Source organism: Aplysia californica, unplaced genomic scaffold (assembly GCF_000002075.1).
Source record: "Aplysia californica isolate F4 #8 unplaced genomic scaffold, AplCal3.0 scaffold00098, whole genome shotgun sequence".
In the NCBI taxonomy this organism is placed as follows: domain Eukaryota; kingdom Metazoa; phylum Mollusca; class Gastropoda; order Aplysiida; family Aplysiidae; genus Aplysia; species Aplysia californica.
In genome coordinates this window covers 554,633-572,132 of record NW_004797368.1, presented here as the reverse complement: position 1 = coordinate 572,132, position 17,500 = coordinate 554,633, and the positions used below count along the sequence as shown (strand labels likewise).

Genomic DNA, 17,500 nt, shown 5'->3' with positions numbered 1-17,500 from the left:
ACTCTTACTAAAACTCAATATTTCCATCCTTGCCCTTTCTTTTGTTCAATGTAGAAAGTAGAGTCAATTGGTGCACTCCGTAGTGAACGTGGGTGTCTCCGGAGTGCTCAGTCTTGGATGTTAGTATACAAGTCTATAGCCTGTGTATGCACCATAGTGCACTTTATTGCACCTTGCCTTACTGTGTGCCAACCACAGACTTGTTTTATTAATAGTACATCGCTACCATAGGATTGCAAAGTTCTGTCTAACATTTTTGTCCGTTTTGAGTAACTAAGACTATGAGGACCGAAACCTACGTTCTATCTGCTCTGTCAAGATCGTAAGATTATTCGGACTTGTCATCAAAATATTCAAAAAATTGCATCCGAAAAGGCTTGACCTGTTGTGAAACTCAAAATTTTTTAATGTCAAATTTCTCAAAAGTAGATACTGAGCAGGTAGAACTTTGTAATTATAGGATAGTGTCATGTCGATGGTGTTATAATAAATCAGAGATTTTATATACAAGATAAGTCACACCGCCCCTAAAAAAGTATCCTCAGCTATTCAATAGTTCCTCCAACGGTGGGCAGCTGGTCTTACTGTAAAGGCCAACACAATGGCTTCCTCCAACCATGGGCAGATACTGGTACTGTAAGTCCTAACAATGGCATCCTCCAACCATTCACAGATGTTTTACAGTATGCTATTGCATTACACCAGTCTGTAAGTCACTGTGGGTGTGATGCCAATCTGTATGTATGTGTGGGTGGTTGGTGGGTGGGTGCTTTGTTGTGGTTTGTTCCTTCTTGCCTACCAAACACCTATCGTCCTTATCTCCCCTCCATCTCTTTTTTGTGTTTGTTCCTTCTTGCCTACCAAACACCTATCGTCCTTATCTTTCCTCCATCTCTTTGTTGTGTTTGTTACTTCTAATCTTCGGCTCTTATATGAGCTCATTGTGCTGCAAGTGCTGTAAACTTCTTTCTTAATCTAAAACTAAACCAGTCTGTATGTCAGTGTAGTTATGATGCCAATCTGTTTGTCATTGTGGCTTTGATGCTAGTCTGTGTGTCATTGTGACTTTTAAGCCAGTCTGTGTGTCATTGTGACTTTTAAGCCAGTCTGTGTGTCATTATGGGTGTGTGATTCCAGTCTGTGTGTCATTATGGGTGTGTGATTCCAGTCTGTGTGTCATTATGGGTGTGTGATTCCAGTCTGTGTGTCATTGTGACTTTTAAGCCAGTGTTTGTGTCATTATGGGTGTGTGATTCCAGTCTGTGTGTCATTATGGGTGTGTGATTCCAGTCTGTGTGTCATTATGGGTGTGTGATTCCAGTCTGTGTGTCATTATGGGTGTGTGATTCCAGTCTGTATATCATTGTAGCTTTGATGCCAGTCTGTGTGTCATTATGGGTGTGTGATTCCAGTCTGTGTGTCATTATGGGTGTGTGATTCCAGTCTGTGTGTCATTATGGGTGTGTGATTCCAGTCTGTATGTCATTGTAGCTTTTAAGCCAGTCTGTGTGTCATTATGGGTGTGTGGTTCCAGTTTGTATGTCATTGTAGCTTTGATACCAGTCTGTGTGTCATTATGGGTGTGTGATTCTTGTTTGTATCGTCAAACTGTTTGTGAATGAAGCTTTGATGCTAGTTTGTATGTCATTGTGGCTCTAATGTTCCCCCAAATCTTTCATCATAATTCTATCGGGACTCATAGTGATGATATCTTCCGCATCTTGACAAAATGCTTTCTTTTATTCACAGCAGTTTTGAGATAAAAAGAAGCTTTGTCAGCGTAAGCATTTGAAAAAGGAGTTTTCCCGAAATTTGAATTCTTGTTAAATTATTATTTGAAAATTTCACACTAGATCTAGTAGGGTAACTGATCAGGTTATCGATTCAGGAATTTTTTTTTTTAATTGGAAAAAGGTATTTTGTCAGCTTAGGGCACATATCCCTTGTGTGGTGTTCATGGCTTGGTTACGACCTTGACCCACATTGGAAGTATGGGCTTGAGGTCAGGTTTTCTGTGTAATTAATAAATGTCTTCTCAATCTGGTGTCCGGGAGTGGAGGGCACCCCTGGTAAATCTTACTTCTTTTCTTGTTCCTCTGTTGTTTCCGAGCTATTCAGTCACTGTAGGTGTGGCAGAATAACACCCTTTTGTACATCCTTCCATTGACTATTTATGTGTATGCGTCCATGTATGTGGATGTATGTGTGGGGGGGGGGGGGTTTTGGGGGGGGTTTGTGTGTGTGTGTGTGTGAGAGAGAGGGTGAGAGTATGTGTGTTTTTGTGTGTTTGTGTAAGAGAGAGGGTGAGAGTATGTGTGTTTGTGTGTGTATGTGTGTGTGTGGTTGTGTGTGTGTGTTGACATGTGTGTATTTATATTCACCTTTCCGCAAAAAAATTATTTTTGTGGAGATCAATAATATCTTGCATCTGTCTGTCTCTCATACTTTTTCACTGTGATGAATGACCATTAAGGTGGATGTGCTGGTCTTTGCTCAAAGTCAAGTCTTGCCTCCTTACTGGTGGCTATGGCCATGGTCTGCCTTCATCATGATCATTTGTTTCCATGAAAGCTTTTGATTTGATCAATAGGACCAAAAAAAATGTTTAATTTGATGGAAATTGGCAGGGTAAACAATTATATTATTTGAGTACAATTGTCGGACCTCTGGTTGACCACCAGTGTCTGTGGTTTATTGTTAAACTCTTCTCTGATACTCACACACGTTACAGGAGTTCGATTCTCTCGCAGGGAAGTCTATTTTATAGAGTATCTCTGTTTTGTATGCTGCATTCCACATAACCCAGTTTGGCCCTGATAGTAAAAATGGTTGTAGCAGCTCTCCTCCTAAAATGGTCAAACTTATGTCGACAGGGAGTTACAATGTGTACGTTAATCATACAATCAACAGATTTCTGTTAGCCTTGTGTACTCCCACTCACCCTTACACCGCTCTCTTCCCGCTTCCGCTCCCCCTCCCATTCCCCAAACCCATTTTCCATGTTGGCCCACTACCCATGTGATAATGCTGTGACCTCTGATTATATAGAATGTCCTTTCATGTGAAAGTCTGTTTTGATTCTCCGTTCTGTTCTGTAGAATGTCCTTTCATATGTAGGTCTGTTTTGTTTCTCCGTTGTGTTCTGTAGAATGTCCTTTCATGTGTAGGTCTGTTTTGTTTCTCTGTTGTTCTATTCCACCCTCTCAACTTAAGAATCATAAAATTACACATCCAGTCTTCTTTACTCTCATTGTCCATCTATTATTATTTCTGTCTATTGGCCTTGGTTTTGTCCTGGCCCTAAATGACCATTATCGTGGCAATATAAGGTTAGATAAGATAAGATACAATACTTTATTGTCCCGGAGATAAATTTTTTCTTGGCTATATAGGACTATAAAAACACATGCAGGTATACATAGAAATTAAATTACATATTACTCTCATTAAAATTAAGTATGAAGAGAAAAGTAAAGCTGACAATAATAATCGACATATCACATCAGATGCATTATTCAACCACATGTAGACATTTTTCACGAGACCTTTACAGTTATAATATAGTTTCATGTAAATGTTGGAAACAGTACATTGATGTTTATTCCAACAGTAGTTTTATTCTAGATGGTAAGAGACTTCTTTTGTATCTTTCTATCTTTGTTCTTAGTGGTACGTATTTGCTTCTCTTTACTCAAATTACAAGAAGCTCGAATCTATGGCTTCCTTTCCTGGTGTTAACATGCGTGACAGCTGTCATGCTGTGTGTCAGGACGTCATGATGCTCTCTGGCTGTCACAAGTGGCACTTTTGTATGGCACTTACTGTGAACTTGGAGCCTTTTTGAACATGTCACATTTTTTCCCCAGCTACGATAACTTTGGTTTGGATGAGTTACTGAATCATTTATTTACAAAAGTTTCATTTGAAATGGTACTGTACCTTTTAATGTCATGCCAAAAAGGTAGAAAGATTATCTTTATGATTCTGGCTTTACAACTCTCCTTGAGATAATGTATGAAACTCTGCTATTCCATATGAGGTAGCCCCTGTCCCCCTTCCTTCTTCCTTAGCCTTAAAGTCCTATGCTTTTTAAAGATAAATATTTCAAATTTTCACTGTAAAGCCAAAGGTCTTTTAAATCTGAAATTGAAATGGAGTAGTTTTTAACATTATAACACTGTTTGAGCTAACTCTTTACTTCGTTGAGTTTGTCTGTGAAGTTAACCTTGCACGTTTTACTAACTATTATATTCTACTTATGTGAAGAACCTAGATAAATATTCTTGTGAATGATCACAAATATCTTATATCTTAACATGTGTTAAAAATGCTCATTTGCATGATATACTATCATATTTTGTCTATAAGTAGCATTGGTTTTCCTAATTGTATTCAGAAGTATTGATCTCTGTTCATTAATCCTCTTTCCTGGAATGTGTACTTATCTGTGTGTTGGTGGGCTGTTGTTTTATACGATGAATGATTTATTTATTCGTGTATTTTTCTCTGGCTCTACAGGTCAAGCATCAGGGCAAGAAAGCAATGGCGAAGATTTCTGCGGTAAAGGATAAGTTAACGTTTTGTTTTATTATTGGGTCATAATGAATAACTGTTAAGAAAGGTAAAAGAGGAATTGTGTTTTTTTGTGTCCACTAAAGATAGCATTTGTTAGAATTATTAACTTGCTCGTTATTTTTCCATGCTATAGGGATGACATTGGAGTAAATGTATGTATTTTTCACTGTGATGAATGACCATTAAGGTGGATGTGCTGGTCTTTGCTCAAAGTCAAGTCTTGCCTCCTTACTGGTGGCTATGGCCATGGTCTGCCTTCATCATGATCATTTGTTTCCATGAAAGCTTTTGATTTGATCAATAGGACCCAAAAAAATGTTTAATTTGATGGAAATTGGCAGGGTAAACAATTATATTATTTGAGTACAATTGTCGGACCTCTGGTTGACCACCAGTGTCTGTGGTTTATTGTTAAACTCTTCTCTGATACTCACACACGTTACAGGAGTTCGATTCTCTCGCAGGGAAGTCTATTTTATAGAGTGTCTCTGTTTTGTATACTGCATTCCACATAACCCAGTTTGGCCCTGATAGTAAAAATGGTTGTAGCAGCTCTCCTCCTAAAATGGTAAAACTTATGTGGACAGGGAGTTACAATGTGTACGTTAATCATACAATCAACAGATTTCTGTTAGCCTTGTGTACTCCCACTCACCCTTACACCGCTTTCTTCCCGCTTCCGCTCCCCCTCCCATTCCCCAAACCCATTTTCCATGTTGGCCCACTACCCATGTGATAATGCTGTGAACTCTGATTATATAGAATGTCCTTTCATGTGAAAGTCTGTTTTGATTCTCCGTTCTGTTCTGTAGAATGTCCTTTCATATGTAGGTCTGTTTTGTTTCTCCGTTGTGTTCTGTAGAATGTCCTTTCATGTGTAGGTCTGTTTTGTTTCTCTGTTGTTCTATTCCACCCTCTCAACTTAAGAATCATAAAATTACACATCCAGTCTTCTTTACTCTCATTGTCCATCTATTATTATTTCTGTCTATTGGCCTTGATTTTGTCCTGGCCCTAAATGACCATTATCGTGGCAATATAAGGTTAGATAAGATAAGATACAATACTTTATTGTCCCGGAGATAAATTTTTTCTTGGCTATATAGGACTATAAAAACACATGCAGGTATACATAGAAATTAAATTACATATTACTCTCATTAAAATCCAGTATGAAGAGAAAAGTAAAGCTGACAATAATAATGGACATATAACATCAGATGCATTATTCAACCACATGTAGACATTTTTCACGAGACCTTTACAGTTATAATATAGTTTCATGTAAATATTCGAAACAGTACATTGATGTTTATTCCAACAGTAGTTTTATTCTAGATGGTAAGAGACTTCTTTTGTATCTTTCTATCTTTGTTCTTAGTGGTACGTATTTGCTTCTCTTTACTCAAATTACAAGAAGCTCGAATCTATGGCTTCCTTTCCTGGTGTTAACATGCGTGACAGCTGTCATGCTGTGTGTCAGGACGTCATGATGCTCTCTGGCTGTCACAAGTGGCACTTTTGTATGGCACTTACTGTGAACTTGGAGCCTTTTTGAACATGTCACATTTTTTCCCCAGCTACGATAACTTTGGTTTGGATGAGTTACTGAATCATTTATTAACAAAAGTTTCATTTGAAATGGTACTGTACCTTTTAATGTCATGCCAAAAAGGTAGAAAGATTATCTTTATGATTCTGGCTTTACAACTCTCCTTGAGATAATGTATGAAACTCTGCTATTCCATGTGAGGTAGCCCCTGTCCCCCTTCCTTCTTCCTTAGCCTTAAAGTCCTATGCTTTTTAAAGATAAATATTTCAAATTTTCACTGTAAAGCCAAAGGTCTTTTAAATCTGAAATTGAAATGGAGTAGTTTTTAACATTATAACACTGTTTGAGCTAACTCTTTACTTCGTTGAGTTTGTCTGTGAAGTTAACCTTGCACGTTTTACTAACTATTATATTCTACTGATGTGAAGAACCTAGATAAATATTCTTGTGAATGATCACAAATATCTTATATCTTAACATGTGTTAAAAATGCTCATTTGCATGATATACTATCATATTTTGTCTATAAGTAGCATTGGTTTTCCTAATTGTATTCAGAAGTATTGATCTCTGTTCATTAATCCTCTTTCCTGGAATGTGTACTTATCTGTGTGTTGGTGGGCTGTTGTTTTATACGATGAATGATTTATTTATTCGTGTATTTTTCTCTGGCTCTACAGGTCAAGCATCAGGGCAAGAAAGCAATGGCGAAGATTTCTGCGGTAAAGGATAAGTTAACGTTTTGTTTTATTATTGGGTCATAATGAATAACTGTTAAGAAAGGTAAAAGAGGAATTGTGTTTTTTTGTGTCCACTAAAGATAGCATTTGTTAGAATTATTAACTTGCTCGTTATTTTTCCATGCTATAGGGATGACATTGGAGTAAATGTATGTATGTGTGTGTATATATATATATATATATATATATATATATATATATATATATATTGTGTGTGTGTGTGTATATATATATATAGATATATAGATAGGTTAATGATAGATAGATAGACAGACAGACACACACACACATAGACACTCACAGACAGACAGTTAGATAGATAGATTTCCTCTGTTTGCTTTTGTCTGTTTTACCTTCTCTTTGCGCTAAACGGACGTTATTGTGTCAATGTGCTTCTCTTTACTCTGACAATCAAACAAAATTACCTTCTTTTCTTTTAGATGACAGATAATGATGAAAAGCGTAGCACATTCCAAGCCTCAGGAGGCATTGTTCACAGCAGACAGTCAATCCGCCAGTCGTCCAGTTCTGACTCAAGTCTGGGGCCGGTAAGTGTGGAATGGGTGGTCAGTTTCTCGGTGAATGGTGGTGGGTTTTGGCACATCAGTTGTGCCTGTGAGGTGGACATGTGGGAAGAAGTGTGTGGAGGATGCCACTAAGGTCTCCAGTCTTTGCTCTCCCCCTCTGTGGTTACTATCTTGCTTTTTTCCCTGCGCTGTCTGACCAGCGGGTGTTTGGCGGGTGCTCTGGTGTGGTCGGCTCCTTCTTTCCTGTCAGACATCTATTGTCCTGATCTCTCCTCTTTTTGTGTTTGTGTTTGTTACTCTCTTGTAACACCTCTTATCTTCGGCACTTATATTAGCTTTTATTTTTCAAGTGCCATAAAACTCTTTCAATGTCAGACCATGATTGTGTCGTAAAAGCCTGGGAAGGCTGAGATGAAGGCGCTGTACCTGGCTATCAAAAGTGACTCAGTCCGACCTCTAATATACCCCCCCAGGAGGCTACTGTTGCGAGTAGTTTGTGAGCTCCGGCTTGCTGTATTGACAGGCATATCGCTACCTAAGAATTCTATCTGCTCAGTACCTGGTTTTGAGAAATTAGACGTTAAAAAATTTGAGCTTCACAACATGTCAAGCTTTTTCAAATGCAATTCTTTGAATATATTGATAACGACTTTGAATTATCTTACGATTTTGATAGAGCAGATAGAACATTTGGTTTCTGACCTCATAGTTGTTGTAACTGAGAATGGCAAAAAATGTCAGATAGAACCTTGTAATTCCAAGGTAGTGATATATTGGGGATTTGGCATGTAGGCTGGTGGTTGGTCACTGAGATGTATTGTATCATGTCGACACTAGCTGAAAAAATAGGGCGATGCACCCATCAATTGTGTGTTAGTTGAATTGTCTGTATTTGTGTGATGTTGTGTTTTATGTTACTTAGATATAGCTTTTATGTTATTTTATGTATGTGTTGTACATGCCGTTGTAATGTAACCTAAATTTCTCTCTTTCTGGACACGGCATTCCTTATACTTATTTGAGATTTGCGGCCTTCTATTTTGTCTTTGCTCAAAAGCAAACTTGATCCCTTTCTCAAATATTGTCTTGTGATCTGAGCCAACCGGATGTGTGCACATATAAACTTAGCTGCATTTGGTTCGCTGAAGGGTAAAAGTAGTGCACACCAGGTGTGTGCTTGGGTTTATAAGGTTATATAAAAACACACCGACAATACGATAGCTCGGCTGATGAAGCGCATAAATATGTCCTCAGCCTCCTCGTCCTCCACCGCCCCAGAGCCAGACCAAGCCAGCGACTGCCCGGCAGGAGAGTGTGAGCAGGTGAGTGTCTGTGTCTCAGTAGTGACCTGGTGCTTCAAGGGGGGGGGGGGGGGACACAGGTTTAGTAGATTTATTCAGCTTCGCATTTGCTATTTCCTCTGGAGGCTTCGTGGCATTGCACAAACATTCACGGACTGAAGATTGGGAGGTGCCTCAAACCTCAAGGGTTTGATCCTTATTCAGTGCCGGAGGGGAGAGGGGGGGAGAGTCTGTACTGTGTACTTGGGGAGAGGGGTGGCACAGTACTGTATTCAGGGTGTCCCAAAATAAATTGTATATGTTTTAAAGCGCATAATTCGGTAACAATTGAACAGGAATAACTTTTTTAGACAAAAAGAAAACACAACCAAATACTTGTTTGATTATAATATTGTCAATACAACTTTCAACCTTAACCAAAAATAAAGAGAAAATTGATAGATAAACCAAAAATCCTCATAAAGGGAATTATGCTAAATTATACAATTTCAACACTCATTGCTGGAACTTAATGCAACCAAGTAGTGAAACGTGAAACTCCTCACAAACATGAACTGTTTGAACGAAGAAGTGTACAATGACAACACTTCATTTTTCTCAGATTTTTCTCAGATCATAGCAAATGCGTGAAATGTACTCCCTTCCCGTGGACACGCTGCCTCACACGTCTTGCTAAATTTGCTACCACGTGTCAGTATGCTTATCTTTACTCAAAGTAACCAACACAGAGTGGCTGTTATCGTGGTGATACATTTCTATTTTCTCGATACACTTTGACGTGTGCACGTGTGTCACTCCAGGCCAAAGTCCAAGCTAACGTCAGAGGACAGCTTGGACGACATGAGGCTGAGCTACCACAAGGTGGACATGACACTCATGAATGATGACGACATCCAGGCCGCCATGATGAGGTCAGCCAGTGCAGAGATGCTGCCCAGACGGGTGAGTGGCCGGGTGGAGGGGGGGAGCTTGAGGGGAAGGGGGAGGGAGGTGGTCGTCCACAAAGGGAAGTGTTTTATGGGATCATAACAATTTTAGAAAAGATTCTGAAAATGGACATCAGTCACAATTCTTTGTCTGTAGTGTCTTTGCTCCAGGTTCAAAATGTAGATATTATTTAAATTTAACGCGCTTCCTACCATCCACTTTTTTATGGTTGTTTTTATTATTTGACTAAGCGAAATAAATAAACTACATTTGTGTTTGAAAATACAATTGGGTAAATTATGAATTGTTGGTTTTCTCTTTCCAGGACTCAAGCGGTTCGTCCTCTGTTAGCAGCGACTCGGGAGAAGACGACGACAGCGGCAACATCCCATTTGACAGTCTTCACAGCTCGGAGGAGGGGGAAGGTTAGACTTGTGTGTTTGAGAGATTTGCTTGTGTGATATTTGGATCACCAGTGATTGGTGGGAGTTTTGTTGTAGTTTGCTCTCTCAACATTTTTATAACCTTTTGAGCCCTAGCCACTGGCACGTAAAATGTCTGTATGGTGAGCCTCCAGTACACCGGTGAGCGAGACCCTGTTCCCAATCCAGCCTGTCTAGGACAAAATGTTCACACAGAAAACTGTGTTCTCTATACAGGATGTTATTGATTATTTTGGAGATCTTTCTGAATTAGTAGTGGTAATAGCGAAGACTACCCTGAGTGGAATATGGAATGTGATTCTGACAATGATATGTATCAGAGTAATATATCGTTCAGGAAGAGGGGCACAGTAGCCTCAGGTCGGGGCTAAAAGGGTTAAAAGGTTAAATGTCATGTGGACAATACCTCTCTGCCGTTAACCCTTGTTAATGGTTTTTGTTAACAAGAGCTGTATTCCAACTGTGAGTGGATGGTCCAAGCCCTGGTTCCCAGAGTCTTCAGGGCCCATGCACTTGAACTTCCTTGTGTGCCACTTGTATGTCTTGCTTCTTTTTCTTTTTCATGTCCTGTCAGTTTGCTTTTTTCCCAGCATCGTGTCAACATTTTCTTTTTACTCAAACTAAACTCCAAACTCACCAGACTGTGATTTGAGGTTCAATCTGTCTCCTCTCTATCTTACTTTTCCACTGTACTAAATGGGCCTTGTCATGTGGATTTTCTTCCCCTTGCACAAACGAACAAAGAAAAACATACACAACTTCTGTTGTTCTACTGGAGGTTAAAAATTTTTCTTCTTCTTCTTTTCCTCCTCCTCCTCCAGAGGGCGACGGGCCTGCCGCATGCAGTCAGATATGTGACGACCTCATTGGGTTTGGTCCATAGCACCTTTGGTGGGGGCGCGATATTGTCTTGCAGCAGTGGCTTGCGGCACTCGTCTCTGTGCGGGCGCTCGAATAGTGTGTGTCATAAGTCGTCGGGACTGACACCACATCTCGGCTGCGAGTCATCTTGGGTAAAGCTTATCCTATGTAGGTATGGCTGTAGGATAAAATAGGACTCTTCTCACCGCACCGTAATTGTGACAATATTCTTCTTTGTCCCTGGAGAGATAAAATGTTATTTAATTATTTATTATTTTCTCCATGTCCCACTCCTGTGGTTAGTGGTTTTACCTCGGGATTTGTCTCCCCAGGCCTGGTGGTCAGCCCTGACGGGGAGGAGGGCTCCGAGATTCCTGTGGATATCACCATGGTGACCGTTGTCTCCAACAAGCCCGGCTCTTCTTCCTCAGGTGTGCATTTGGGCTCCTTTTCTTGTTTTGTTTTGGGGGGATTCGAAGCTCTTCTGTATATGGAATAAGTTGAATGCCTTGTCGTCTGACAAAGTCTGTGTTGAGATCAGATATTTGAGGAAAATGAGACTTTGACTGCATCAACACAGTTGTTTTTGATCCCTCAATAATTTTACTGGAAAACCGAGAAAAAAAAATTTGTGAGGCAACGTGGTGAAATCAGGTGCTCGTCATAATAATGAAATTGAAGAATCAGGCATTTTTCCTCCATTTTGGCAATTTTTATTGAATTTTTGTTTTTTCGCTCAACACCCTTTATGTCCATGTAGAAACACATTTCCTTGTGAATTTTATTGAAAAACATTGATCAAAGGCACAAAATATATGATGTATCTGTTTTCTAGGACTCTCAAGCTATTGAATTTGCCAAACTTTGTCGGCCATTTTCTCGCAAATTTTACCACTGAAATCAGGCGACCCCACCTCCTTCAATCACAAATATCTAGACTTCTATTCAAGATAGATGGGTGGGTTTTTTTTGGTGAAAGCAAGGCAGTTGAATAAGCTATCAAATGATATCGATAACTCCACATGCCCGAAAATTGACAAGCGCCTGATTCCACTGCGTCGTGACATATTTGTTTTAAAGATAATAAGGAAGTTATTATCAAAAATATATTCTTAAAAATACTGATGTAGGATGTTTGCAGAGAGTTGCTTTCTTGGTAACAACATTCATTTTTTTTTGGTTCTCCTGTAAAATTGTAAAAATTGCAAATACTGTACTTTTATAAATGATGGCAGCTCTGCCTACAGTTGTACCAAACTTATGCTTTAGGGGATAAGATAAGATGAGATACATTTTATGGAGATGGTCTTCAGTTATAAGAGATTGAATCATTTTTAAATTAAGTGATGTTAACTGATGAACTATGAGGGTTCAAATGGCAGAAAGGGAAATAACAATGTATTAAGGCTTGTCTTTTCATTTAAAAAATGTTTTTTTAGGGGGGGGGGGGGGAGCAAAATTAATGACAGACTAAAGAGCCAATGTGTTGTTTTATCAATGTTTGGAATTTGCTGCAAGCAATAAGACAAGACCTGTTTGTTTGTTGTATCATCAGGGGGAGATAAACTCATCCTGTCCCGACCCCGCCCTTCGCCCAGCTCCAGCACAACACCAGTGGCGCCCCCTCGTGGTAAGAGGAGCAATCGTGCTAGTCCAAACGTGAGCCCCATGGCCACACCTAATATGGGGGCGTCCCGCACAGCGGTACAGCCGCAGTCTGCCACCGTCCCCAAACCTCTGCCGCGCACCGCTAGCATGAGAGCTACCACTGCAGAGCCCTCACTGCCAGTCACCACCGCCACTGTGCAAGATGCCCCTTTGATTAGGTTCGAGTCTAGCGAGTCTGATGCAACTGATTCAGACATCTTTGATCCGTTAGCAGGAGCGAAGTCTCCAAGTGCGACCAGCCCGCAGGAGTCTTCACTTGAGACTGATGGTATCGAAGGCGGGCAGCCCCTGCAGAGAAATGTAGGGTCTCGCAGCTCTCTGTCACGCACGAAGGCCTTCCGACGGGAGAGTGTAGGGGTACCGTTGCGGCCAGGCTATCGTGAAGATAAGTCACCGGACAACCGCGAAGGTTCCACTGACCATCAAATGTCTAGTTTTGACCCGCTGTCTGATCTGGCCGGGATATCTCTCTCAGCCACACCGGCGTCCTCGGCGGCGGCTACGACAGCATTAACTGTGGCAACAACAACGACCAGCCCGAAGGCCTCGGACCCTCTGGCCAGCCACTCGCCGCGACGTCAGAGTTCGGATCTCCTCATGCATGAGTGGTCACTAGCCTCACTGCCCAAAGCCCCAACCATTGTGCTGCCAGTCAATGCGCCACAACCAGGATATCGCTTCCAACAACCCAGCCAGTTTCGACCGACACAGAGCATGAGTACTTCGCAGTGGGCGGGAAATTCTGGGGCACCTGCACATATGTCAGGGCACATGGTCCCTGCACAGTATCAAAGCTCAAGAATCCAAAACAACCCTTTAAGTCAGAGCGTCCCTGGTCCCCAGGCAGGAACCTTCCGCCAGACACAACCAGCTCCGCACAATAAACCCTTTCAACAGACAGGTCAACTGCCCCTACAGCCTGTAATGGGCCAGCAACCTCTTAAACCAACGGCCCAGCCAGTGCCGTTACAACCAACCGGCCAAGTGCCAGCAGTTTCCATGTCCAATAGGGTCTCTAGTAGGACAAGCTATTCTCCCTATTCCTCCAGTCACGCGCCGTCAACGATGGGTAACATGGCACAAACAGCACCACGGACGGGGTCTGCCCCAGCTCCTTCCAGCGGCTCGCCATTTTATTCCGGAGGATTCCGCCACGTGCAGTCACCAGCGTCTGGTACGGGAACTAACTCGGGAGCACCTCGACAGTTGAACTCGGGTCAAGGGAGCGCTTCCTCCTCCCCTGCGAGAACGATGGCAAACCCTGGGGGTGTCAACAAACTGCCGGACAATCTGTTCAGCGAGTTCTTGCCAGGCTTCGGAAGTACTTCCGCAGCTGCTCAGGGTAATGCGCAGCAGAAAGACTTGGCATCTGCTTCTCCACAGAGAACTACAGCAAACACCAGGGCCCCTCCCGCGCGGCCCCCACAACCTCAAAAGTGGACGACTTTTGATTAAGTGGAAAAATACCCCAAAATAGTCAATTAGGTGTACAAATTATTTATTTCATTTGACAAGAATAGCATACAATTTGAACGCCCTCAGACTGATGAATGGATGACTCTTGAATACATAGGAATCTGAAAAACAAACACATAAAGAGAGTGTTGGGTGTTTAACTTATTTGTTTCTGGTGAAAACTGATGAGAGAGTCTGGAAAGAGAATGTTCCTGTTCATGTCCTATTGATAGTGGTAGAAACAGGCTGTTCTGTGGCAGAGGGAATTCTTACTAACATTCCAGACAGCAACCCAGTCGAAAACTATCTCTTTCAATATGGAGACATTTTGTGGATGATCAACATTTTTTTAGGGTTCTGTTTTTGTGGAGTTCCAGATAAAAGAAATGTGTCCCTGTTTTAAACTTCTTTTTTTTAGACTCGGTGAAATGTGACAAGTGTGTTTGTTTAGACGGGTGTTCAGTCAGCGGCTAGATATTCTCCTAATGAGTGTCAAAACAGACTCAAACCTCGGCCAAAAACTTGTGATGAGTGCCAGTGTGTGGAAAAGAATAAATTGTGTCTGGCTTAAGTAGGAGAGTATCATGCATTTCTCCAAAAAAAAAGTTTCATGTTTAACTTATATACCATAGATACTCGCCTATAATACAATCTTGTATACAACATGGAGGGGGGGGATGTGTAATGCTTAAACTCCAAAACACCCATTTTTTTAGGTCGCTTGTATAATTCAAGGTTAATTTCTGACATGCTGGAGGCAGCTCAACATGCCTGGAATGAAGTACTAGTCAGGCATCAAAGTGTCTTGTCTTTAAAGATGGTTGTTGCACCGAGACTGATTTAATCCATTAGAAGGGGCTGACAGTTTTTTCAAGCGAGATGTCATGATGTGTTTTAAACCAGATTTTTAATTGTTAAATGGAAAATCTTGTTCAGCATTACTCTTTCTTTGTTTGGGCCCGATCCTGACTCCGTGTCGCGCGAAAAGTGAGATGCATATACTTTTGGACCTATTTTTCAGAAAAATCGTTCGTATTGTAGGTGAATATATATATGGCAAATTAAATATGTGTGTATATATACATAAACATAAATATGGAGAGAGAGGGAGGAATGCGTTATGTCATATCGTTGTATACGCAAACAGGTGATATTTGCTGTAAAGAAAGAGCTCTAAGCTTGTGTTAGTCAAATTGCTTTACAAACACGATTGTGTTCTTCTTCGGCCTCTGCTGAAGTCTTTGGTTTTGAAAGAAATGTAATGTATATACACTGGGAATTAATAGCATGCAATGTAATATAATGCCAATGGTTCAGGGGAAAATGGTACAGTTTTACAATAATATTGAATGGTATATTTTTATTTGGCTCTGCAAGGTTGTCACGGCACATTTTCCTGTCAGGGCAGTTGTCGTAATTTACATTGTCATTTTGATTTGGTTTGAATGGTTCTGGCTTGGGTTTTTGTTTGAGTCTTTTTTTTTGGTTTTTCGTTTTGGGGTTGTTTTTATGGGGGGGCGGGATGTTGTTCCTGTGTTCTTCATGTTGAGCTGTCCATTGCAAAAACCATTGCTCATACACACAGTGCTGACAATCATTTTGAGCATTGGCGGGGGGATATATTCTCGGTGAGAAGTAATCATTAAGGATAGATACTGGGAGGCCTGGTCCTTTTCATGGCTTAAAATCCTCACAGAGCCTTGCGGGTTTACAAATATGGGAGGGGGGGGAGAATAGTCTAGGACTGTTTGCTCACCTTTTATCCAAACACAGAGCACTGTCCATTTATAACTCTTCAACTGCCAACCTCTGTTATTTGTACTTCTTAACTATTTTTCTATCAATTTATTCATCTGTCTCGTCTTTCTTTGTTTCCTGGCACTTACTGACGATTATTCCACCTATGCATTTCTTTTTTCTCCAAACTGATCAAAGGCCTGGTGTACTTCAGAAAAAGGGCATTTCTATAGGTATATCATTTCTATTTCTCTGGTGTTGAAGGGTTTTATACAACAATTCATATATTTTTGCTTTCGCAGTCCTTGTCCTTGACTACTGATTGGGGGGGGGGCGAGTTTGCGTCTGAGTTATCAGCATTCTTTTTGTCATTATCCATTAGAGCCATTGTTTAATGTCTTTTTACTGTTGTGTCAGTAAGTTTTAAGAATTATCTGGCTAAATATGATCCATGGGGGATTCTGGTTTCCACAGCCACAAGTGTAATGTGTTGACCACTATTAACAAATCCTGAATAATACTGTGGCTGTAATGTGCTGACTGAATATCTTGATGAGTACTGCAGTGACATAGCTGTAATGTGTTGGTTGAATGTTAGAAATCCTGAAGAGTTTACAAAGGCTACACAGCTGTAACGTGTTGAAGAGATTATATATAAATCCTGAAAACTAGCCGGCTAGCCTTCTGTGGCTACGTAGCTGTAATATGATGGCTAATTGTAATTAATCCTGAAGAGCTCCATGGCTACAAATCTAAATGTTTTGACTTATGTAATAAATGCAAAAAAGTAATTGCAGTTACATACGTGAAGCAGCGTCGTGAAATCAGGCGCTCGTCAAAATACGGAAATCAGAGAAACAGGAATTTTCTCACCAGTTTAGAAATTTGTATCGAATTTTTATTTTTTGTCTCTACCTCTTTTATGTCCATATTAAAACACATTTCCATGTGGATTTTACTGAAAAATGTTCATTAAAGCCACAAAATATGTCATTTTTCTGTTTTCACTGACGCTTTAGCTATTGGAGTTACCAAACTCTGGCGGCTAATTACATGCTAATTTCGCCACTGAAACCAGGCGACTTTACTTCCTTCAATGGCAAATATCTTGAGTTCTATTCAAGGTAAATGAACATTTATTTCATTGAAAGCAAGGCTAATAAATCAGCTTTCAGATAATACCAAAAACTCCACATGCCCCAAAATTGATGAGCGCCTGATTCCACCACATATGAGTAGTGTGTTGCTAAATGTAATAAATCCTGAAGAGTACCCCGGCTTTATAGCTGCAATGTGTTGACTGAATTTAACAAAAATCTTAAAGAGTACAGTGGCTACATTGCTGTAGTGTATTGAATAACAAGATAGATAGATATATATATATCAAAGTGTTGAGTTTTTGTTATAAAAAGCTGTCACAAGTTGACTTCATTGATGTGCTGTATTTGTGTATATGTGCATACTCAAGACCTGGCATCAATACTCACACTGTCATTGATGGTTACTCGTGTGGCTTCCCACTAGTCATGACACATATGCTATGTCATGGTCCAGCTGGGTGTTGTTTTTTTTTACTTATGAGTTGTGAGTCGGGAGTTTTGGAGAAGGTTGGGGTAAAGGTTTCACCTGTTTTTGAAGTTGTCTGCAATGTGTTGAAAGGATTGTAAAACTGGTACTGGCCTTCGCTTTTGTAAAGATTAGGAAGAAGAAGAAG

The 17,500-nt window shown here is 40.5% G+C and overlaps 1 protein-coding gene across 2 annotated transcripts in view; it reads left to right on the top strand.

Moving 5' to 3' along the window:
* The window catches only part of LOC101861029 (DENN domain-containing protein 1B), a 40,724-nt gene extending 23,247 nt beyond the window's left edge, over window positions 1–17,477 (top strand). The window contains exons 17-23 of one of the 2 annotated variants that reach the window (XM_005095205.3): window positions 6,808–6,849; window positions 7,308–7,415; window positions 8,649–8,716; window positions 9,496–9,637; window positions 9,948–10,047; window positions 11,259–11,357; window positions 12,482–17,477. In XM_005095205.3, coding sequence (XP_005095262.2) covers window positions 6,808–6,849; window positions 7,308–7,415; window positions 8,649–8,716; window positions 9,496–9,637; window positions 9,948–10,047; window positions 11,259–11,357; window positions 12,482–14,049 — 2,127 coding nt within the window. In that variant the 3' untranslated portion in view covers window positions 14,050–17,477. Of the gene's footprint in view, window positions 1–4,518; window positions 4,561–6,807; window positions 6,850–7,307; window positions 7,416–8,648; window positions 8,717–9,495; window positions 9,638–9,947; window positions 10,048–11,258; window positions 11,358–12,481 lie in introns of both variants that reach the window. The other variant, XM_013080756.2, reaches the window with a different exon arrangement.
* Window positions 17,478–17,500: the final 23 nt, after the last annotated feature.